This window comes from Triticum dicoccoides, chromosome 7B, assembly GCF_002162155.2.
Source record: "Triticum dicoccoides isolate Atlit2015 ecotype Zavitan chromosome 7B, WEW_v2.0, whole genome shotgun sequence".
Lineage (NCBI taxonomy): Eukaryota > Viridiplantae > Streptophyta > Magnoliopsida > Poales > Poaceae > Triticum > Triticum dicoccoides.
Window position 1 is genome coordinate 4,437,036 of NC_041393.1, and position 24,806 is coordinate 4,461,841.

General features: G+C 45.0%; 1 protein-coding gene, 1 non-coding gene and 2 pseudogenes across 4 annotated transcripts; all 4 read right to left on the minus strand.

Annotated features, from left to right (window-relative positions):
- Positions 1-5,026: 5,026 nt before the first annotated feature.
- Positions 5,027-8,066, minus strand: LOC119336692 (annotated as a pseudogene).
- A 1,497-nt stretch (positions 8,067-9,563) lies between these two features.
- Positions 9,564-9,705, minus strand: LOC119342317 (annotated as a pseudogene).
- A 3,540-nt stretch (positions 9,706-13,245) lies between these two features.
- LOC119342297 lies at positions 13,246-13,396 on the minus strand. The gene has a single exon (XR_005165519.1). It is a non-coding gene; the product is annotated as a U4 spliceosomal RNA (small nuclear RNA).
- Positions 13,397-13,915: 519 nt separating this feature from the next.
- Positions 13,916-17,583, minus strand: LOC119335445 (ATP-dependent 6-phosphofructokinase 7-like). 3 transcript variants are annotated; one of them, XM_037607575.1, is made up of 12 exons: positions 17,524-17,574; positions 17,351-17,413; positions 17,133-17,221; positions 16,510-16,668; positions 16,308-16,361; positions 15,992-16,060; positions 15,773-15,902; positions 15,184-15,224; positions 14,848-15,069; positions 14,680-14,725; positions 14,445-14,599; positions 13,916-14,353 (listed from the first exon to the last, which is right to left on the minus strand). In XM_037607575.1, the coding sequence occupies exons 3-12, from the start codon at positions 17,163-17,165 to the stop codon at positions 14,141-14,143; spliced, it is 1,122 nt and encodes a 373-aa protein (XP_037463472.1). In that variant the 5' UTR covers positions 17,166-17,221; positions 17,351-17,413; positions 17,524-17,574; the 3' UTR covers positions 13,916-14,140. The 3 variants fall into 3 exon arrangements, with proteins under 3 accessions (XP_037463472.1, XP_037463475.1, XP_037463474.1); XM_037607578.1 differs by having other exon boundaries at positions 14,141-14,353; positions 17,133-17,270; positions 17,524-17,583; XM_037607577.1 differs by lacking the exons at positions 17,351-17,413; positions 17,524-17,574 and having other exon boundaries at positions 14,192-14,353; positions 14,449-14,599; positions 17,133-17,165.
- Between the last annotated feature and the right edge of the window lie 7,223 nt (positions 17,584-24,806).

Genomic DNA, 24,806 nt, shown 5'->3' on the forward strand with positions numbered 1-24,806 from the left:
ACGCATGGTGGAGCATGGTTGCAGTCGGATAATTTCGGCTGGGTCGGACTGGATAGTATGATGGATCGACGGGGATGTCGGTCAAAGCAGAAGACGGAGGTGATTTCAGCGACGACGACATATGAGCGTGACGCTGATGGTGGCCGACTTCTGGGGCGTGGAAACACGTGGTGCAGGTCTAAGGGCTTGTGCGGCTTCGACAAGACTAAGGCGCGGGGTTGATTCAAGGCAGTGTACACATGAGAGCTTGAAGTCGACAGGGCGCGGGGTAGCATGGCGCAGCTACATGGATAATGTTGAAGGTGGAGCTGGAGTTTGACGGAAGACTTCACTCTGTGCTGATGGAGGGGCTACGGTGTAAGATATCGGAGAATTGAAGCCTATTTCAGCGAGATAGCGAGAGACACGTGGATTGGACTCGGTACCAGTGGTCTGATGGAGACGTGATACTCGGCATCGGTCGGTGATGATTGATGGTTCTCTGTAGTGGGGGTTGAGACAGTGGGGGCTAGCTACCCGGGAGACTCGACCAGGACAGCAGAGGCTCGACGCGGTGATAGCGGCGAGGTGTGCGGTAAGCACGGGACACAGCGACAGGCCAAGGCACTGGTGGTTAGACATGTGGTCAGACAAGTTGTGCAGGGGTGCTGAAACAGTGTTGATGAGTACCAGGTTTAAGTTGGTGACTGGGTCTATCGGTGCTAGTTGATGGACATGAGTTGACCATGGAGAATCTGAGAAAGTGGCGGAGAGTCTGAAATTGTCAAAAGATGATAGAGTACATGGTTGCATATTCTGTGGTGTTCAGTGCACATGGCAAAGTGCGGATGACAAATACAGAAGGAGGCGGAGTGCTACAGCTATGGGACATGCAAAAGACTATCCGAAAGAAAGGTCAGACAACTGCGAATTTGACTCAGGGTGACACAGGGCGACGGTGAAATTCCTTCAAGTTTCAGACAAGCAGTCAAGAAAGAGCGGTGACGTTGAGTTCAGGTAACTCTTATATGTGGCGTCCAATATCAGAGTTGTTCATTTTCATGCAGACAGTGGTCGGTGTGTGATGGCGTTGAACAGATTCTCCGGAAGTTGGAAGCACAAGGTAGAGTAATGAGGAACTTAATTTTGCTCGAGTGTTGATTGTGAAGAAGACAAGAAGGGACTACAGTTGCAGGTGGAGTCACATGGAGTCTGGGAGTAGCAGCGGTGCTCATGGCATATCTCAAGTCCAATGTACATGGAGGTTCGACGCACAGACGAATTCAAGGTGGTGGAGAATATTCGCCAAGGTGGAGTTTGTTAGAGCTGTGTCGAATATTATTGTACAAGATAGGTTACAGTTGGACTTGGTTTTGGAGTGTGTGTAGATAGGATAGGAGTTGTGTCCTAATAGGACAGTTGTATCCTAGGCCTCTCATATATAGCGGGGGTAGACACACGATGTAACCTATGCCAACATAATAGCACGGGCACGCGGGGAAGCCGGCGGCGTGTGCCGGCGCTCGGGCGGCCGGGGTGCGGTATTGTGACGGTGTCACGGGGAGGAGCGCCCGTAGTCAGGTTCCGGGGATGTAGCCATATCGGTGAACCTCGTTAACAAATCTCGGTGTCGTGCCTCGCATGATTGCTTGGTCCTCGGTAGATCGACGGAGTGCCTCGGATTATCCTAACACCCTGCAGGTAAGTGCAGCCGTGCACCGACAGATCCGTGAGGCACGGGAAAGCGAGGCAAGTGGATGGCTCCGTCGACGGCGACGGCGGCTGGAGGTCACAGTGGTGGAGCTCCAGCACGCGGAGTGTGGTGGCGGCGCACGGCAGGGAGGACAGTGGTGGGACATACATGAAGGGGTAGGAATGCTCGGCGGCCATGCGGAGCTCCTCGAGCGCGGCCGCGGCGGGGACAGCCAGGAGGCCGGCGATCCTGGCGTTGTACGCCGGCTCCGCGTCGTCGTCCATCAAGTAACCCCAGCTGTCGCCGATGAGGTAGGCGCGTTCCACCAGGAAGAGTGTGAGCCTCTTGGGTGCCGCCCGAAGGCGGCCTTCCCGTGGCGGAAGAAGTCGTCGGAGTGGCCGTAGGCCCTGCTGTCGAGGTTGAGGGCGCTCGTGCGGCGCCAGAGCAGGCGCCACCGGCGTCCGAGGGCGGCGCTGGCCGCGGCCTCCTTGGCCGGCGCGAAGGATAGGATGTGCTGCAGGAGATCGTCGGCCAGGGCGGAGAGGCAGTTGGCGGCGGCCATGGCGTGAGAGCGGGTAGATGGGGCGATGGATGGTCGTGGCAGGAGTGTAATTTATGGATCTATTTTTTTTAGTGCTATTTATGGATCTATCTAGGTCGCCGCCGTGGCATGGGCGTTCGAGCGGCCGTGTTTGTTTGTGTTGAACGAATACGCCGCATTAGGCCTTCAGCTTGACGGCCCACTATGTTTGTTGCTCTTTCAGCCCTTCCACAAACTCTATACACTTTCCCTAAAAAAAACTCTATACACTTCCCTAGCAAAAACTCTATACACGATTCTTAAAAAAAACCTCTATGCACTACGGCTCAGGGGGGCCGGTGGTGATAGTTGTTTAGCTTGAACAACCAAGTCGTACGAAGTAATACAAGCAACAAAAGCACCTATGACAACAAGATTCAAGACACATCTTAACAACACCACAGGATCAAACACACATAACCAAGGACACGGTAGAATGGCCACCTTCTCACCACCGTCCGCCTCTTTTTGGAGTCAAACCTGAGCGTGAAGCTAGCGTTATCAACGTCTCAGTCGTTGTCATGGTGCCGACAAAGCAAACCAGAACCAAAAGCATCTCCGTCAAGACAAATGCCACCACTGTAAGAGCACACATTCAGCCAGGATCTGGCGTAAGAAGCACTAGTGGGGCTCCTGGCAATGTGTTCCAAATCTCATACCACTCTCTTTCCAAGTGAGCTCTCGGATCTCCATTTAGGCTTTGTTCGGTTACACCCCTCCACAAGAGGATTGGAGGGGATTTGGGGAGGTTTTGACTTGTAGGAGATTAAATCCACTTCAATCCCTGCCAAACCCGCTTCAAATCCCTATCAACCGAACACAGCCTTAGGAGAATTTTCCACCGGGAAGGTAACACAGAAGCCTTCATATAAATGATCTGTAACCCAGACCAACAACAAGAGTAAACAAGAAGAATAAATATTTCGTATGTTCTCTTACGAAATAGAGATTGGAATGGTGCTCGTCAAATCGGATCAAACTATCTAGCACTCCTAACGAGCTAATTTTCACTAGTTTTCGGCTATTCTCCATACATGCTTGGATTTTTTTGTTGGTCTTGTTTAAACCCTCAACCATGAGATAAACTCAAAAATATCATTTATATTATCAATCAACTCCAGTTGGTCGGTAATAGCATTTCTATTTCTTCCATATTGCCTTTGATATTCAAATTCTACGATTTCAAAGATCTGCAAAGCTTTCTACTCCTCTCTTGGCAATTATCTAAGATGGCAGCACCTCTATAATCTTTGAAACAACTTTATGTACTAGAGCAGGTAAATCTTCTCTAGTAAACCAACATAAAAGTTGATTAGAAACACTTTCTTATCTTGTACACGAGCAACACCATAAACATTGACCAGATTCCGCTTTAAACCTAGTATTCTTGTCCATAATAACCATTCTTGTTATATACTCCCTCCGTCTCATAATATAAGACATTTTTCCGAGCTAATCTAGCTTGTAAAAACGTCTAATATTGTGGGACAAAGGGAGTATTTACTATTACAAGAAGAATCCACGTCAAACAAGTCTTTCCTAACGCCCATCAATAAACCACCGCAAGCCCCAACCGACGGCTCCCACGGCCAAATGGAAACACATTTAAAACCAAAATTAGCTAACTCATGAAAGATAAATTAAAGAAAGCACAAATGAACCTCGCTAACCCTTTGAAAATTTTAGTGAAACTCAACTGCAAAAACATGAAAATCCGGTGAAACCACTAGTAAATTATGAATATCTCTCTGAAACTAAGATTTAACCAGGGTGGTAATTAAACTGAACCCAACTGAAGCTTCACTGAAATGCAGGACTGAATAGCACCCGAGTCGAATCCATAGTAGTAGGAGTATGCGCATAAAATAATACTTTGCCCACCCTACACAAATACTAGTTCACATTTATCACCAAAAGATACTGAGCGACCAAAATCAGTAATGTCGAGGCAAGGAGAGACCGAGTAGTCAGTCAGTATTACTCTCCCCGTTCCTAAATATAAATCTTTTTACAGATTTGAATATGGACTATATACGGATGAATATGAACGTGTTTTAGAGTGTAGATTCACTCAATTTGCTTCGTATGTAGTCCAGATTACAACCTCTAAAAAGACTTATATTTAGGAACTGAGGGAGTACATGTGAAAGGAGATTCTCATGGAACTGTGGATCCGGCACGCTCTAGACCATGACTTTCTTCGAGGGATTCGCACTTGCTTCTTATTTATATCTGCAGCCAGTGTACATAGCATCTGCCCGCCTGGGAGTAATCTGAGCATTCATTCATTCAACATGCCAACTCTTGTGAATACATCACGGCGCTTCAACATATAGCTTAGGGACTCATCGCAGCAACATCTGTGGGCAGGAATGATGTGCTTCCAACTATGAAACACCTAACTTTTTCCATAGGGTGCTTACTATAGATTATGGTTGTCGTTTCTCCTCATGATCCTAATATTGTACCCCAAACGTTGATATGGATTGGTACTTTGTGACCTAAGAGGTTGAGCGCATCCATAGATGCATAGGCCAGTGAATATCCGCATGCATGAATTTGGAAAAACCGAATACCATCCTTTCCACAAAAAATCTAATATAAGCAGGAATTTCTTTAAGACGAACATAGATAATGCAGACATGAGCAAGTCAAACAACAACATCGCATTTGAAGAGACAAGCTAGGTGCAGATCTGATATGGTCATACATTATTGCCAAAATTAACATGCACAGATGCACTAAGGTAGACTAGAATGTGATTGATCGCGATATTATGTGCTAAGCCTACGGAAGGCCATGGATGTACCATCCGCTGGCCTTGGATGTGGAAGGTAATTGATTTCTGCATCAGTATTGAGCAACTCCCATCTGAAACAAATTAACACAAACAGAATCAATAAACAAATTAACACAAACAGAATCAATCATTGTACACTAACTTATAGCTACGTAATTCCTTTAGTTAAAAAGAACCGTCGTCTACTGACTCATAGCCAATGGAGAGATGATGTAGGATGATGGTGATCTGCATCCTGGCAAGCATGTTGCCTGGGCAGATCCTGCTGCCACCTCCAAACACCTGGTATGTTCCTAGTTTTGCTGGTTCCTAGAGAGCAGTATTTTTGGTGGTTAAGTGAGCTCAGGTGAGGAAAAAGGTGAAGCACACCAATAGTTGGTGGAAAGTGGTGCATGATGAATTGATGATAAACTTGAGTTGCAAGAAACGTGAACTAGCTAGTAAACTTACATCCCATCTGTGGGGATTGAAGGTAAGGGGGTCCTGGTAGTAATTGGGGTCGGTGTGCAATGACCTCAACCACACCAGCACCGGCCACCCCTTCGGTATGGTGTAGCCGTGGTACTCCACATCCATGTTCGCCATGCGAAAGACCATTGTGGAGATGTTGGCCATTCGGATCGTCTCCTCGACCACCTTAGTCGTGTACTTCATCTTTGGCATGTCGTCGTAGGTGATCATCAAACTCGCCAATGTTGAACCACTTTTGCTTTTGTTCATTGCTACATTCTCCTCTCGAAGCTTCGCAAGGACAACGGGGGATTTTGCAAGGTGGTAAGTAGCCCATATGATGGCAGTGGTAGTGGACTCATAGCCGGCGATAACGAGGGAGACGGTGTTATCCACCACCTCGTTGTCGCTCAGCTTCTTCCCATGCTCATCCTCCATCTGCATTAGTCCACTCATCAAATCATGACACCCGTGTCCACCTTCTTCCTTGCCTCCAACACCTCTCGGAAGACCGCATTCAACTTTCGACGACACTGCATGCCATTAAATTCCTCTACGATTATTCTCGATTTCTCTATAGTACCGATATGATTACGAAATCAGATTTGATATTCATTATAGGAATGAGAGCATGCACATAAAAGGGGCAAAAATGCACAAAGATCGTGCGGAACTTTAGTTGCAGAAATGCTCATGTATTGCACATTTCTCATAGTAATTACACAAAATTTTGAAAATATGAACTAGCCAGCCTTCATTGGATAAAGAATGAACAACAATGATCTTTAATTTAGAAATAAATGTCTTTCTGTTGTTGGACTGGGAGATATACACTTCAAAAACTCGTAAAAAGGGAGCAAACAAAATACCTTCCGACCGGCGCGAGATGTCGTCCCCGGTAAATCTAATGGGAATGCCTTCAGGCCATCAAGCAATCCGCCAAACCATTGATCGATCTTGTCTGTCATAGGCGAGGGTTCCATGCTCACGAACATCTTGCAGATGTTAGCAAACATCACCTGCATTCCGGTTAGGTTTAACATTATTGTGGTGGATCATGGTACTACCTCCATTCCGGTTCATAAGGCTTGCGCGTATCCCTAGATCTATAATTTGACCAACATAACATAAGTTGTATAGTCTAAAAATTACACAAGCAAATGATTTGAAGTTTCTAATAATATATTTTTGTGCTATATAACTTGTATTACGCTGGTCAATTTTTTAACCTAGAGATACGCGTAAGCGTTATAAATCGGAAAGGAGGCAGTAATATTGTTTGCCAAAATAATTTTTATCTTTCTATTAGTACTACTCCATCCGTCTGGAATTACTTGTCATGCGAGTGGATAAAAAGAGATGTATCTAGAACCAAGATACATCCAGATACATTTATTTCTCCGACAATTATTTCTGGACGGATGGGGTGTTTTTTATAACAATATTATAAACTAAACACATCACAATACAGTTCAGCCAATGCAAACCAAGCCAAAATGAAGTGAAGGACGAAATACACTCAGAATAAGTTGCACTTGTACAAAAAAGTGCAATTGCAACCAATAAAACAATAAGAAAAATACTCCTACTGAAAAGCAAATAAAAAAAGGACTGAACTTTGTGGAGTTCACTTAAAGATTCCGTGACGGAAGTGACTTAAAAAAATTCGGGCAGGTTGTCCTTGATTTATCAGTTAAGAGCATGGTTAATAGTCAACAACCGATTATACGAGGTTGTCATTTTACATATAGTCAAGCTAATAGTCAACATGTATAGTATCTAGTTGCTAAGTAGTACTATTTTATTAACGCGTTGCCCACCGTACACTCTCACGATATTTCTTGGAACCCATGTTGCAGCCAGCTGTTAATCGACAGACTGCTTTCTTTCTCTCTTCTTTTCTCACCCATCCAACTGAATACATATGTAATTTGTTTAATCCTCATAGCCCGCTGAGTGTACTTTATTATACTTCTTCCAAATACTTGTGACGGAAGTACCTTTTTTATCTCTGTGGCGGCCATAATGGTACCCTTATCTGCCCACGTACGCAGCGCCGCCACGATGCGCGGCTGCACAACGGTGGCGATGGTGCGGAGCGAGCTGGGCTTGTTGATAGCGGCGAGGATGAACCCGCGTAGCCTGGCATGGCTGGCGCCCTCCACGTTCCCCACGGACGTTATGCCGACGAGCTCCGGCACCGGCCACTGGATGCCGAAGCTGTCGGCAGACTGGAGCACGAACTTGTTGCCGGCCGGGGAGCAGGCGATGATGCTGGGGGAGCCGAACAGGTGCGTCCTGTACAGTCCCACCCCGTCGCCGTACGCGCTCTTCTTGGAGCCGATGAAGTCGTCCGGGCGGCGGACCAGCTTGAAGTACCAGAGCAGCGAGAGCGTCTCGCCGAGGAAGGGGAGGCCCATGTGGCCCGGCGGGAGGCGCCGCCTGCCGCCGTATTTGAGAGCGAAGGCGGCGCAGTGCCATGCGTCGGTGAAGTGCCAGGCGGCGAGGCAGAGCAGTGGGACGGCGCCGAACAGGAGACCCGGCCACCATGCCCACGCACCCATTGCTACCGTCTCTCCTAGCTACTCGAACTCGACCGATCTGTCTTCTCTCACCTGGAACTGGAGTCACTCTGGAGATGAACAATAGATGATCGATCGAATAGCGGAAGCTGGTCTATATATATGATGAGCGAGCGTCGGTGTAGATTCCGAGTGGCTGATCCGTTGCTGTGCGGAGGCAGATGGGAACAAAATTTAGCTCGTAGCTTCAGAAATTGGTCACGAATTGAATGGCAGGTAGTTTGCTGGGTGGTTAGTTAATAATATACGTTGGCATATGCAGCAGCGTACAAAATGTACATACTAATATGAGCATGTGCGTTGATGCTTACACAAGTGATGTGCCTATATATACGTGACTCGAGTTAGTCATTGAGTACTGTTTGGTGGCACCATATGTCTATCTTCATTATGGACTCGCTGCTAAGTTCCAACTCCGCGTGAATGATTAATTAGTCGGGGGCCACCAGGCATCTTTTGAAACACAACTTTGACAGGGGTGAAACTCTTATTTTGTTATTTATTGGTTGGGCTCGGCAGTGACGAACTTGTGCCATTACTTTGTTGAAGGTGTTGTCTACCTCTTTCTTTTTAAAGGAAGGCATTGTTTGCTTGTTGTGCTGGTCTTTATTGGGTGGTCTCGGCAAACATGATGAAATTCTTGTCTACGTCGTCTACATCAAATATGATGATGATGCAGCAACGTTTATCTCTTCTTGAAGACGTTCCGAAACAATGGTTCTTGGGGGTGAATTTGACATCTTGTAATGGTTCAATCGTGGTTCATTTGTTTTGTACTCCACTTAATAATTAATATGAATGAGTGTACATCGCACTGATGCAGAGGTCGGGGTATGAACCTCCTTTTTTTTTTTAAAGTTAGGGGCATCTGATAAGTATGTTGATGCAATTGTTAGCTACAGCCACCGCTCAAAAAAAAAAAGGCTACAGCCTACATGTCACCTCATGGACTGTTTTCAGTCTGATCTATGTGTGTTGGCCGTGCTCACGATCATATACATCATCAAGCAAGCCTGGCCTTGAGGCAGATGTTTGCGGCAGCTAAACGATTCAAGCTTTCTTTTGGTATCTTTTCTAGAAAGGGTGATTTTAGAAAAATGCAAAGTGCTAAAAAGATATGGAAACCTATGTGGCAGGTTTTAACCGAGTTCACTGCCATCTAAGTTTAGGTCAAGAATTTCAATGTTGAAGGTTTACATATTGAGTGATGAAGGAATGAAAGCATGGCTTTAGCATGTAGTTTTGGGTTTTGTAAGGAAAGAGATAATCCTCTGTAAACAAAGCCTATTTTATCAGGTCCAGCCTGACTTGTGTGACATGAACAAACACCAATCATAAGTTGTAGAAATTCCTAAGGTAAAAGAAATTCACACTATTGTTTTGCATGTACTCCCTCCGTCCCATAATGTAAGATGTTTTTGCAAGCTAACACATTATGGGACGGAGTAGTAGATTACAAAATTTGATTATCGAATGTAGGGCTTTACTCTCTCCTAAGCGAGGGAGCCCTGTTTGAAATTCTCAACGACCCAGGAGGGCCAAAGAGGAGGTTTGGAAATATTTTTCAACTAGCAATTTGGTATAACTTCACTAGTTGCGTCATTGCCCCAAGCGCAAAGATGCCTTCTACCCTACGTCTTGCCCCCATCTTATACCCAACTTTCTTCATGCCATCACACTCAGTTATTGTTGGAAATATTAGCACTTTTCTGATTAGACTAATCCACGAGTAAATAGTAAGCATGACAAATACGGTATGCATCTCATACTGATACTTAAGCATGTAAGTACGTACAGTACATAGAACCAAAACATCTATGAACAGCATATATACGACCAGCACATGAACGAGCAACTAAGGGATGAATGAGTCATACTCTCTGATTGGCCAGGCCAACTCGGCGGCAGCCTCGGCATCGTCCAATGCCTTCTTCTTGGCGGCTTCGTCGTCAGCCATCTCTCTGTGTTTGGGCACTTGTTTGCCCAGTGTTCCTCTAAGGCTGGTTGTAATGGAAGTATCATAGCTAGTATCATGCATGCCAACTAGACAACTTTGATGAGGTGGCATAGAATTAAATGAAGTAAGAGAGGGTTGAGTATCATATCATGATACTGTATCATAATAAATGCTACACTAGTATGTGTCATGCATGGCAATAAATAAAGTCATATATGATACTACCATATGATACTATGCATTAGGAAGGTAGTACCATAGACTAGTATCATATGCATGATACTAACTTATGATACTACCCATTACAACCAGCCTAAACCACAAGTAAAGAAGCCATCTCTCCTTTTGTTTTTCTTCTTACCCTTCTACTTGAAGGTAGTATTCTGCTGGATAGAGTTCTTTCCCTTGAACTTGTGGAAATTCTTCTGCACCATATTGGCGCTAGAAGAACCCTCTGCCCATTTCACGAGTGAGCCCTTTGCTCTCAAGTAATGCTCAACACTTAGATGACCAATGGCATCCTCAACAGAGAATTCACGTCTCAAGTGCTTGAGAGAAATAGCAAAGTTCCTTCATCCAGGAGGGAGTTTTGAAATAATGCAACGTGCGACAAACTGGTCCGCTAACTCACACTTCAGGAGCTCCAGCTCCTTAGTGATGCACTGTATCTCATGAGCCTGGTACAATATAGAACTGTTGTCAACCATCATGTAATCATGGAACTGCTCCATAGCATACAACTCGCTTCCCGCATCGGTTGCGCCAAACTTAGCTTCAAGCGCATCCCACAAATTCTTGGCAACGCGCATATGGAGATACGCGTCTACCAGCTTGTCTCCGATCACTGTAAGAACGGCTCCCACTAAGATGGTGGTTGCCTCCCTAAACACATTCTACTGTTCAGGAGCAATCATTGACGTGGGAGACACACCATCAACACAGAACACGTTCGTCGTTGTGAGACACAAGGTGGTCCTTGTCTGCCAACGCTTAAAATGTGTCCCGGTATACTTTTTGGTTTCAGAATAGCGGTGAAGCCATGAGTCGAAAAGTACCTAAAATAAGGTTTTTGGATTGTTGGAAATATTAGCACTTTTCCAATTAGACTAGCTAATCCATGAGTAAATAGTAAGCATGGCAATATATAATATGCATATCATACCGATACCTAAGCATGTGAGCACGCAGAGTACATAGAATCAATACATCTATGTACAATATATATACGACCAGCACATGAACGAGCAAGTAGGGGATGAACGAGTCATACCCTCCTGTTGGCCAGGCCAACGCGGCGGCGGCGGTAGCCTCGGCAATGGCCAGACCTTCTTCTTGGCAGCTTCGTCGTCAGCCATGGGGTCGATTCAGGGGAATTAGTGGAAGCTGAGGCGGACGGAGACGGGGACGGATCGGGAGCAGTCGCGTCGAGACGATCCCCAAAAACCTTATTGTCCTTCTCACGGGCAGGATCTCGAACGAAGGGTTCCGAAGGCACCTGCTCTTCCAACCAACCGTGCACACAGTCATCGGGATGGGATCACCGAAAGCAGCACAAAGAGAGGAACAGTAGATGACAGCTAGGGTTGTGCAAGAGAGAGTGAGTGAACTGAGTTAGGGTTCACTCCACTGGCCCGCGCCTCCTTATATAGGCCGTCAGGTAGATGGGTTTGAGCTTAGGCCCACGACCGAGTCCGCGAACAACCCACGGTCCAACGTCTTGGACAGTGGCACTTCCGTAATCGACTCGTTAATTAATCCACAATTAATTAACCATTCTTGACAGGCAAAAATAAGGCTTGGCTCGGCTCATTCTCGACGAGCAAGAGTGCGCGTGTACAACTCCTATCCAAGCTCCCAATGGCATGTGGCAGAGCATCCCTTATAAAAGGGTCTCATTTTTCTTACCGTAGCATATGGTACTAAACTTTCCATCACTTACCGTGCACCTAAATGGGCCTTAGAGATTAACCAAAGATTATTGTCTTATATGGGCCTAAGCCCATCCATAATCCAACAGTTATCAAGGTGGGACTAATAACACAACGACAAACAATTTATGAATGGAAAATATGCATTGGATGAATTGCTGAATGGATAAGTATTTGGAGTTAAAACGCTTATAAGTCGGTGCTTTGTTGAAAATGTTTGGAAACATCAGGAACACAATTAATATTTCTTGATTTCAACATTGTGATCTCAAAAGAGATATGGCAGATCTTAAGTCTGGGTTAAGTGACGATTGTGCACATAAACATTTGATCTTTTCTTATAGCAAAAGGGCCTCGCCCCGATTCGAGTAAATGGTAGTAAGCGAAGCACTGCTGTATGCATGCTCATCAAAAGGGAGACAGTTCTTGAGCTTGAACAGCCAAGTCTTACGAAGTAATGCAAGCAACGAAAGCACCCCATGACAACAAACATTCAAGACACATCTTGACAGCACCAGAGGCTCAAACACGTAGAACTACCACCGCCTGTCTGCCTCTTCTTCTTGGAGTCAAGCCTCGGGGCCAAGCTAGCGTTATCCAGATCCCAGAGACATTTCCATGCTGCCGAGAAGGAGATAGCACACCAGAATCAGAAGCATCTCCGTCAGGACGAATGGCATCACTGGAAGAGCACATAATCGGCCAGGATTCGACCAGGAGAAGCACTGGAGTCTCCTAGCAGTGTGTTCCAAATATCCTATCAATCTTTCCAGGTGAGCTCTGGGATCTCCATTTAGAAAGTAACACAGAAACCTTCCTGTAAATGATCTGTAATCCAGACCAACAAGAAGAATAAAGACTTGATCTTTCTCCTGCAAAATACAGATCGGGATGGTGCTCGCCAAATCGGATCAAACTATCTAGCACTCCTATATTGAGCTAATTTTCACTGTTTTGTCTGTGGTTTTCTATAGCTTGGATTTTCTTTTTCCTGTTTAACTCTGGGATAGTCCTCCGAAAGAAGGACAGGCAATCCGTATTCTTATTCAGTTCGGGTCTCACTCATGTTTGATGTTAGCTAGGCCAAGTAATGGAGCTGACTAATTTGTTGGATATGGTTGTTGCAATCAAACTGATATATCGGTTCTCCAAACGTGCTCCCATGTGTACGTGTGTGTGATGGTTAAAAACGTTACCTGAATTGTATGTGCATCTTCACCTGAACAATATGGATCATAAACTGTAAAAAATGTAAATTTTGAGATTGAATTTGTAGGGCCTTGCCCTCTCCGAGGAGAGGGAGCCCTTTCAGAAATTCTCAATGACCCACGAGGGCCAAAGAGGGGGTTTGGAAATAGTTTTCAACCAGCAATTGACGCGCCTCGGTATTACCTCACTAGCTGCGTCATTGCCCCAAGCGCAAAGATGCCTTCTTCCGTTCGCCCACGGCCCCTTCTTATACCCACCTCCATCCCTGCTACCTCTCTCCGTGAGCGAGGTGGGACTAATCGCACGATGCAGCAAACCAACCGGAGGTACGTATGGGCAAGCTAGCTCTCGTGGGCCGCTTCTCTGCTCAAGCCTCTTTCTTTGTACTGCACGGGAAGAGCTTCGGCCCATGATGGTCCGATTAGGAGGGCTCCTTGCCAACGTATTGTTTTTCGCTTCGATTTTAGGAAAAAGAACCATTCGAAAACATACTCTACCTTCACATTTCCATCTGCTCAAAACATGCAAGTGCATTTTTTTCTGCCGTGTATAAATGATGACCTTAATTATTATTTGTGCCTTACTTATTATAAACGGCAACAAAGGGAGAACTATCTTTCAACATTCATGAACAGAACAAGGCCACTCATGCCACAAAGAAACCCCAATTTAACATAATAGTATAATACTCGCCTGGTTTTTTTTTTCACACATGGTGGATGTTTAATTAACCCGTAAAAAGGTTGACCGGTTCCTGCCGGTAACTGGTCGAAATCGAGAAACTGAGCCCTGCGCGACACAAATATCTGGAAAGTCCAGCCAACTGTGCATATTTATTTACCACTGGAATTTCAACTGGAGGAAGAACTAACTAAAGCGTGACTTGGCAATTGGAAGAACCAACAAATACAGCTGGCGGGTACTAATCGATGCGCGCATAGCTATCAGCAGATGTGGCGGCCTCACTTCACACCGTTGGAGTTGGAAGTCGCGACTTTATCTTCGACCTTGGGGTTCGAAGGCGAGCCGTCCAAGAGCTTGGCTGTCCTCTCGTCCTCGACCTTGGCATCGTCGACGTCTTGCTTGCTGAGGAAGCTCGGCTGGTTGGTGGAGGAGAGAAGCCTTGCCCACATCCTGTCAGTTATCGAGACCTTGTTCTGCTTCTCTGTGATCCTCTGCAGTTGGCGAGCGGAGCAAAGAACCGGTTATGGAGGGCACTGGAACAGTTCATAAATCAAACATTGTGGTTCTGAATGCGGTGCTTACGTAGAAGGGAATGTAGCAGTGCCGGCCGTTTACTTGGCCGACAGTGAAACCGGTGTATCCAGCCATGGCTCCGTGGACCACACTGTGAGCCAGCAATGTGCAGTAAACATTATCCGATGCGTTGCTAGGAATGGCGCGTATCATGTATGTAGGATCTGCAACAGACATGGTTGTGTGAAATTAAGCACCGACTTACTGTCAGACTGAGAAAGTTGAGAAACAACTGACCACTGACCTATGTACTTCAGATTTATGGTTGTCTTGTTTTTCTTGAAATGCTCCTGAATTTGCACCCAAAAAAAAAAAGTGTCAGCTAGCGCAGAAAGGAACTAAAAAAAGTGAAATGTCAAACCACACAAAGTAGACATATGGAAGATGCAAAGCGAATTTCCAAGAGTCTCACATTTATCTTCTGAGACAACCAAAGACCAACATCAAGAAGCAGTGCGTTGCCAGAAGCATCTTGCCCCATTTCCTTCATGTTTTCGGCAATAAGTTTCTGTCCTGCACCCTCCGCAACGACAATGACCATATGGCCATTCTCCTTCAGACGCTTTTCTATATATTTGAAGAGCCCACCTTCACCTTCCAGATAGAAAGGTGACTCCGGAATCAAGCAACAATCCTAATACACAGAAAATGACAAAATGTGTGTTTGTTCAGTTGACAAAAATTAAGCCCTTATCTTGAGTGTAAAGTTACAATTAAAAGTTTCCACTTTCTGGAGAAGTTAACATACCACATCTCTGCTTGCTAGGGTGGCATAATGTGCGATGAAACCTGCATCAATAAAAAATAGTACTGGATCAAAAATATGGTATAGAATAAAGAGTAAATGGGCAAACTTACATTATTACTGTCAAAGTTGCTACAGCACATAGGTATGTTCGGTTTTAAAAGAAGTGTTGCATTCACAAACAGGGGGAACAAACCAAATGCTACCCAAAAGAATGTGGAACACCCACAACCCGATAAGGTGGCATATGTCAGCTACTGCCATGTGTTTTACTTGCAACAGCACGGAAAGTAGCACAAGACATGCATATAAATTAACAACAAAACTGAACAGGTTTTGTTTAGATTTCTTAGAGCAGTAGATAACAGTTAGGTTGTTAACATCAATAAGTAATAGTAGAACTTCACACGAAATTGTTAATAACGACACTATATCTAAGAGTTCCAAAAGAAGCACTGGAACTTCTTTAAAGATGCTCATTTCAGAAAATGTATTAAGAGGCAACTTTTTCAGCTAAATGTGTCAAAGGAGAAAATTGGCTGATAGCATATCATATTGTGTCCAAGTATACAGTTGGCTACTATAAACTTACCACTGTATCGTCCCATTAGCTTTACAAGGCCTATTCCATTGTCAGCACTTCCAGCCTCTACATGAGCGGCATTTATGGCACGTTGAGCTTCCTCAACTGCACTGTCGAAACCAAAGGACTTATCAATTACCTGAAACAAGGGTAGCAATCCATTCAGGGATACAAAGGGAAGAATGTATTTTCACCGTAATATCATTATAGCATGGAGCGGAGTATTACCGGGATGTCATTATCAATAGTCTTAGGAATGCCAGCAACAGCAACTTTGAGACCACGCTTTCTGACCTCCTGAGTTAAGATTCATGCAAACAGTACACTTACAACCTTGTTTCAGCAAAAAAAAAAAAAAACAATGTACGGTTGATTTAACATCAGCAGAAAAAATGTTACAATATACAGGTGATTTAATATCAATATGCCATTTGATTCACATTATAAGCTATACAGGATATTATAACCGACAAAATGTTGAGAGTAAGAGCTCTAATTCAATTAGATTAAAGAAAGCTTTGTTCTGGTTTATAGTTGAGCTTACTTCAAAAATCACTCCTGCACCCCTTTGACTACCATCACCACCAATAACATACACCTGAAGAAAAAATGAGAGAGTGAAACCAATGCACAAGCTTACGATGTCTAGGTTTGAAATAACTTTTACTACTATAAGCAAGGGAAGAACCTAGTGATCTTAAAGGACAAAGAAGGAAAATAGTATAAATGGTGTTTCTTTACTTCACCTGATTTATACCACGGTACTGAATGCTATCAACAATCTTCATGGTGTCATGGCCTCCTCGTGACGAGCCAAGAATAGTTCCGCCCCTTTTGTGAATGTCATTTACACTCTTTGGAGTCAAGTCGATGGTATTCCGAGCGTAGAAACCTCTATACCCACCCTACACAAAAATAATCATAATATTAGAAGACAGAGAACCAATATATCGATATCTCTGTTTCTTGTAGGCCATTGTTATTGTTTTTCCTATGATTCCTAATCCCACACATAAAAAACGTACTGTAATCCAGTTTGTAAGTGAAAAGAATCTGCAATAGATGTACAGCATAATCCACGTGACAAGTTTGCTAGAATATTTTCCGGCTCTAGGTCTAATTATTGAATACTCAATTCTATCAAAAAAAATTGAATCCTCAAACTGGAATATATATCCATTATCCATACTTGGCTTTTGCATGATGCATCTTCCCGAATAACAGGTTGGTGTGATTGGACAGTTGTAACAGAAATAATGAAAGTGTATACCAGTTATCCCAGGATACAGAAAGAAGCAACAGAATCCAGGGGGAAAATAGCCTCTTGGTATTGAATTTTGTGATGCAATGTAATTGAGCAGCAGCTTACCTGAATCCCAAGTATCTTGGTAACACCATACATGTCAGATAAGCCGCATACAATTTCCCTAATCACAGTATTAAGTCCAGGGCAGAGTCCTCCACAGGTGACAATGCATGCATGGACCTCGTCAGGTTCAAAATAGACCTGATGGAGACAAAAATGAGGTTAGAGAAAAATCCTTCTCTCTGCAATCGCTATGTAAGCATAAACACGGCGTGATATACCCTTTGGCGAGGTCCAGCACGACGGAAGTGGTTTCCTCTTGGGCCATCCTTGTGGACAACAATCTGCATTGAGACGCACAAGACACCGTATCAAAGTTAAACCAAAGAAAGTACTTGTCATTTTGTTGACAGAGAGGAAACACGTCTACACAGCGAACTTCACAAGAATTCACCTTCTGACAGACAGTGTCATCCGGATCAACGAAGTATTGCCTGCAAACAGAACATTTGGTTTTCAAGTCAACAACAGTATATAGAGGAAAACCGGACAGGAGTAAACCCAGTTAGCAGCAACCGAGTATGCTGTGTTATCTTGCAGTGGGTTTGGGTAGGTCTGTCAAATCAAACAGCAAAATGGTCACCATGATCACAAGGTAAAAGACTCTTATTCAGCTCAAAGTCAGAGCAGCGGATTCAACATTTTCCCCGTTTTACTTGTGATTTATGTCAGAGAACCTAAAAGCTCATCACGGAATTGGAAACAAGTTAAGAGGAAAAGGTTAGGTTGGGTGACCACTTTCAATGGCCATCGCTGTTCCAATCCCCAAAAGCGCCCACGCCATGATGCAAATAGAAGTAACCAACAAAAGGTAGTACAGTATTTAATGACAAAAGGTAGATCGCGGAGAATCTTGATGAGATTCCACGTTCTGCCGCTTGGCAGCATGATCCCGCGGCAGGCCAACTGCTCTAAGAGGAGGAGGAGGAGGCACATCTAAGAGGCGGAAGCTTGGGCGGAGCAGCATCGAGCATGGGTTGCGGCAGTTGCTCGTGGTTGGCCGAGTTGCGGCCTCATCTGCAGACAACGACGTACATACATCCAGACACTACACAGGAATTGGCATGCGGCGGCTACGCCAAAGTGGATCAGGCTCTGCTCCATGGCGCCCATCTTGCAATTTGTGCATACCCATTGACCATTTATCGAGAATTCTTTCTAAATTTGTTTGTAAATAGTTTGCGTATAGATTATTGATGTCATTTATTTGGCATGATTGTGAAGCAAAATACAACTGTAGGTGATGAAAAAAATTGCTTTGATATTTAAATAAAATGCTTGCAAAAATACAAATTACTGGAAAAGCAAACACTACTTTTAAAAATTCACTCCATTCCATTCCACCAACCAAACATAGAAATGTAACCGTTCCATTCCAACTCACTCTTCGTACTAAACACAGAGATGGAACCATTCCATTCTTGTGGAATGTAACCATTCCATTACATTCCACTTGGTTCTTCAACCAAACACACCCTTAGAGGGTACCCTTGAAACCGTACTTTATAGGTCACTTTAGTAGAGTGCGGGGCACATGAGAGCGCACCATGTGTCGTTTCCTAGTGTCGTGACACAGCACAGGTGCGCTCCATGCGAAGCACAGGCGTGCGGGTGGAGCACAAGTTTGATTTCCACAAAGTGTAGGTGTGTTTTGTTGCGAAGCACATGCTCCCCCATGGTGAAGCACGTGCAACTGAAAAGGAAAAAAGAGTTGTGCTCAACCGCGAAGCATATATGTGCTACCGCGGGTAGCACGAGCGTGATCGAAAAGGGATAAAAAAAAGTGAAGCACAAGTGTGGTATGTGATCGTAAAAGGAGGGGAAAAAGGTGAAGCATAGATGTGCTCCCAAAGGTGAAGCACAAGTGTGCTTTACCACAAAGTGTGTGTGCTCCACGCGTGAAGTATGGGAGTTCTCCCAAAAGAAAAGAAGTGAAGCATATATGTACACCATGATATACTTCGTTGGAGAGCACGGATGTGCTTCACTATGAAGCATAGCACACACATGCTCTGGCAGAGCACGGTTATGATCCGCGCGATGGAGCATATAGAGAAAAAAGAAAAGAAAAATGTCAGCACGATCCCCTCTCAATCCACCACATGTCAAAACGGAGTGCATCAAAGATTGATCTCAGGTGTGCGACGTCGTGCGGAAGCCACGTACGAAGTCTCTCAAGGCATGGCCATCGCTTCAGGGTGGACCGCTGCCCCACGGATCCACGTCGGACGAGTTGCTGCTGTGGAGGAGAAAAGAAAAAAGGCCCTTGCTTGCAGAGCCAGACGGGATCTTGCGGAGGAGCATGCTTCCTCATTGAAAAAAGCAAAAGGAAAGGACGGACTAAAGGAGAGAAAACAAATGGAAGAATGAGCCATGGAGTAAAAAGTAGGAGGCAATTACACCCGTGGTGCTAGAACTTGGCGTAAACGGTCACTTTAGTGCTACAACTTGCGACATACGTTAAAGTAGTGCAAAAACTTGGCTTGAACGTGCAAATATGGTGCAAATCTCGTTTATATACGTCGGCGAAGCTGACGAGGCATGACAACATGGCATAGGGCCCGCTGTCAGTGACCATATGGTGAAGATTGGGTGTGTGGTGTTCTCTTTTGCAATAAAAACCTTAGATTTTTATTTTTCGTTTTTTTCTCAAGTAAAGGCCCTGATCAGGTGTACACACAGTATCTTCGTGTGTGGCATTGGGTGGTCCCACCTATCAGCCAAACATCACAAATTTATTAGTATTAGAAAGAAAAATAGGAGTCAGGCAAGGATTCGACCCGTTGACGTATAGTCAGCCAAGAGCACGGCTAGCCAACACACATAACAGTTGTTGTCATATAAGGATACTCAGACTTTATATCTTTGTTAAATAACAAAAAATAAGAATTGTAATTCAAAAAATAAATAAATAAATACATCCGTGGGATTTCGTACCAGCGACCTGACAGTTACCACGAGGAGGACCTAGCAAATACTATACAACAAACGGCAGTTCGTGCCTTAATAGGATTGTTAAGCTTTATACAACAGTTTAAACATGTTAGTTTTTTTTCTTTACTTCTTTTTAGCCCCACAAAATGTAAACTCTAAGTGTACGCATAATTGAAAAAACGTTTGCATTTGAGAACCTGTAGTCCGAGGCACACTAAGCTGATTCTTTGCACATATATTTATATTAATTTCATAATACATATCTAATTTTTAGAAAACACACACATTTTATTAAACCAACATTAAAACATTAAATCTTTCACAATTTTATATACAACATGAATATTTTATAAAAAACCCTTGTACTTTTTTTGAACTGATATGATAATTTTTTTAAATATTCATATTTTCTAAAATTACTTTTATATTTTATTTAATATGAAAAACATTTTAGTCATACAATTAATTCATAATTTAATTTGATAGATTTCTTAAAATTAATATATGAGCATTTTTTAGTCTAATATATTTTATTTATATGTACATTATTTATAATTACAATTTACATTTCTTTACAACTTTCGAAAAGTGAAAAAAAAATTGTAGCCCAGGAGAACGTTCTGTTAGACATAAACTGTAACTATTATATTTACACATGAGAGTACATAGTTGGAGTGGCACGCCCTCCTAATTGTTTTACCTGGGTAGCTAGCTTGAAACCCATGAGCGTAACACTTTTTACGGTTAAAGTTCTTTAGTTATGTTATTATACTTATTAATTCAAAGATATAAGACCTCCGTATGCTTCAATGACGTGATGTGAGCTATTTGTGGATGGTTAGCTGCGCACGTTGTTTAGGCTGAGGTCACTGGTACAAATCCCTCTGCGGATTATTTTTCATTGTAATAAAATTAGTGATGTTTCACAGACAACCCAAGTTCGTTTAAGTAGGTCATCCACAATTCCACTTCCACATACATACAACTCGACAGTGAAAGCACCAGCTGCACTGCCACCTCAACGAAGCAGCCACATTCACAGGTAAGGGGACTCCTCCAGGTGCTGCACGCGGCACCTCCGCCCCAGCGGGATCGGCCGGTCGTAGAACAGCTCCGCCTTGCCATCGTCGGCACCGCAAGCTTTGGAGAGGTATTTATGCCGCTGATGATGCGTGAGGTGGGTGTGGACTGTGGAGTTTGTTCCGAGTAGATAGGCTTTCATGCATGGTGTGATCTGCAAGTGTAGTAGCACTCGTTTGTTCAGCTACCGGAGTAGCTAGGATGAGTGTTTGGTCCGGGAGGTTTCGAAATGTGGCAGAGTTTTGGGGGAGGGGGCAAAGGATGGATGGGAAACGTGTGGGACTGCGCGAGGGGAAAAGGGGACGTGTCGATCCGAAATCTGTTGGTGCTCCTGGGAACGCGCCCTCCTGCGTGAAAAAATATTTTAAAGTTTGAAAAAAATTCAAACAAAAATTTGGCACATATATCTCGACATTATATGTGTGCAGTCAAGTTTCGAAGAAAACCGATATTTTTTTATGGCATGTGTAAAAAACAAAATGATATCTTATGAGAAAACATTTTTTAACACCGGATCTTGTCTTTTTCACACGCGACACATAAGTTGTCGGGTTTTCACGAAACGACTTTGCGAGTATGTACAATATCAAAATGTACGCGCCAAGTTTTCTTTGAAATTTTCCGAAATTTCAAAATATGTTTAAAACACATTTTAAAAACCAGAAGCGCGTGCTCCCATATGCCAAAACATCACTCTCCGTGTCGATGCAGTTCCATGCTCGACGGAGAACAGCAGGAGCTCAAATCAATTTAATTTCGCTTAAAGACACACACCCAGTCGCGGATGAACGTGTGTACTATCAAATCTTAGAGCATCTCCAACAGCCGCGCTTCGCGCCTCACGCTAAAAACTAGTATGGCGCGCGCATTTCGGCTGGTTTAGCGCGGCCGCCCGCGCTGGCTCCAGCAGCCGCGCTATAATGCAGCGCGCGCGCCGCTCTAGCAGTGCGCAAAAATACAACACGCACGGCACACACAAACCACATATACATTTCAAATAAAAGTAAAAATGATAAAACAAACAAAATAAATCAACAATAAATAGTTCAATTCGTTATTACAACCCAAACAAATAGTTTAGTACAACAAATAGTTCATGAACAATACAATGTCGAATGCAGAAATCATGCTTTTTGTCGTCCATTCCATGCCCACCACTCTTTAATCAGATCCTTCTGAAGTTCATTGTGCGTTGTGGGACGCCGAATGGCATGATAGGAGGCAACAAAACGGGCCACCCTTTCAGCCCTCCGTCGCACTCGCACGCGATGTCCTAAGAACTCATACTGTGAGTAGTCTAAATCTTAGCCACACTCATTCTCGATGATCATGTTGTGCATGATCACACAAGCGTGCATGATGTACCAAAGCATTTTTTGATCCAAAAATCTACCCGGTCCTCTCACAATAGCAAATTGGGCTTGCAAAATCCCAAATGCTCTCACCACATCTTTTCTAGCCGCCGCCTGAGCATTGTGGAAATCAAGATTTTTCTTACCTTCTTGCTTTTTCAACGGCTTCACGAAGGTTTGCCACTTTGGATAGATGCCATCCGCTAAATAATAGCCATAGTTGTACGTACGGCCATTTGCTACAAACTGCACCAGTGGCAACTCACCATTTGCAATCTTATTCATCAATGGTGACCGGTTGACAACATTGATGTCATTCAAAGATCCAGGCATTTCAAAGAATGCATGCCAAATCTAAGTCTCCTGATCGGCCACCGCTTCAAGGATTATAGTGGACCCTTTTTTTGGCCGTGGAATTGCCCATGCCATGTCTTTTGGACAATTCTTCCAACTCCGATGCATGCAATCTATTGAGCTAAGCATGCCAGGAAAGCCGCGAGCTTTGTTCGTCGCCAATAGCCTTGCGACGTCTTCAGCATTGGGAGATCTCAAATACTCCTCGCCAAACAATTGCACAATTCCCACTGCAAAATGCTTGACACACATGATGGCTTGGCTCTCACCCATAGCCAAGTGATCATCAACTAGATCAGCCGGGATATCGTATGCCAACATACGCAAAGCGGCTGTCACCTTCAGAAAGGTGCTATGCCCGAGCTCTCCGGCGGCATTCCTCCTTTGCTGAAAAAACTGGTCATGGCTAGCTAGTTTTTCTGCAATGCGCCTGAACAAGTCGGTGCTCATCCTAAACCGGCGACGAAAATACGCCTCCGGGTATGTGGAATTCTCCACGAAATAGTTCATCATCAATTTGTTATGGGCATCAATCCTATCTCTCCAAATTTTCTCCCGACTCATAACCGAACCACCGTGCTTCGGTTTTTTATTGATATGCATAGCTAGGATCATTGCAAGATCCTCCTCCTCTTCCATATCAAATTCTTCTTAGGAAGAATCATACGGCGAACTCATCTACAATGTTCAATACTATACTATAAAAATTACAATTAAAAACATGCACCAAATTCATGAAGTTTGAGCAATACATACCTTGTAGGCGTTTTGCCGAACACCTTGCGGGCGCGGCGCGGCAGCGAGCGCTCGGGCGCTGTTCCTCGGACGATGGGCGCGCGTGAGGGCCGGCGGGACTAGGAGGGGGGGCGGAAGCGCGGCGGTGCGGGGATAGGCGGGGGAAGCGCCGGAACGGTCGCCGGGGGGAGCGGCGGCGTGGACGGATGGGGGTGGAAGTGGGAGAGGAGAGAGTGCAGCGCGAGCGCTCGAGTGTGCCGCGCGCGGAAGCGGGCGCCCCAAATACACCGCGCGGGATAGGATATCCGACCGCGCGCCCAACTCGTTATAGCGCGCGGTTTTTGCGCGCCCGCTGGAGCCACCCGCCGCGTTGCGCGCGCGCTAAAACGACCTAATTTGCGGCACGACGCTAGTTTAGCGCGGCTGTTGGAGATGCTCTTAGCGTGCTACTAGCATACCCTATCTGTTTTATTATTGGATCAAAATGGAGCACTAAAAAAAATACATAAAACAATGAGCACACACCCGATTCTACATAAGTAAAATGCACACACCAACATGGACACATAAAAAACACACTATTAAGTAGTAAAGTCTTATAAGATCAATTCAAAACTAGGTCGTCCTCTCCCGGCCCCCGCGTCGCTCTCCCGCAGGGCGACTCGGGCGGCGACCAGATCTGCCCGCCTTAGGTCCCCCTTCCCAGACCATTCCCCTCGCCGCCGCCAGTGGTCACCTCTGGCAAAGCCCGGCCCGGTGACGGCGGCGGCGGGGATTCGCACTTCGCGGCCTGCAGCAGCACTTGCTTCAGGGCGGCGGCCCTGGTCCGGCATGAGCAGACAGCTCTCTGCCATGGTGGAGGTCGGCCAGGGGCGGCTCGGCTGTGGCGGCTGGCCATGGCGGCTCTCGGGATCTCGGGCTGTTCGTGGCGGATCTCGGGCGCGCGGTAGGTGGGTTGTCCTCTTCGGTGGAAGGCGGAGGTGTGCCGCGGGTGGTTGCTGGTTGCATGGTGGCAGCTCGTTGTCGGGAGCATGGCTGGGCGTGATGGGTGTCGTGTGCTTGCTAGCCTCGGCTCAGCTCGGATCTAGCAAGCTCGGTGTGGGATGGTTTGGATCCGTCTAGATCTGGCCCGAGGCGGTGGGTGCTGGATGTGGTGGACCAGTTGGTTTGGTATGTGCGTGGAAGACGATGCCAGGCGAAAGTCTGCCTCCGGCTATGATCG

Excerpts from the sequence above, each read along its gene's own strand:
- LOC119335445 (XM_037607575.1), bottom strand. The coding sequence starts at position 17,165 with ATGTATGGTGTTACCAAGATACTTGGGATTCAG. Across the intron at positions 15,903-15,991 it reads CTATTGATAATGACATCCCG|GTAATTGATAAGTCCTTTGG; the intron begins GTAATACTCCGC and ends CCCTTGTTTCAG. Across the intron at positions 15,070-15,183 it reads CCCTAGCAAGCAGAGATGTG|GATTGTTGCTTGATTCCGGA; the intron begins GTATGTTAACTT and ends TCTGTGTATTAG.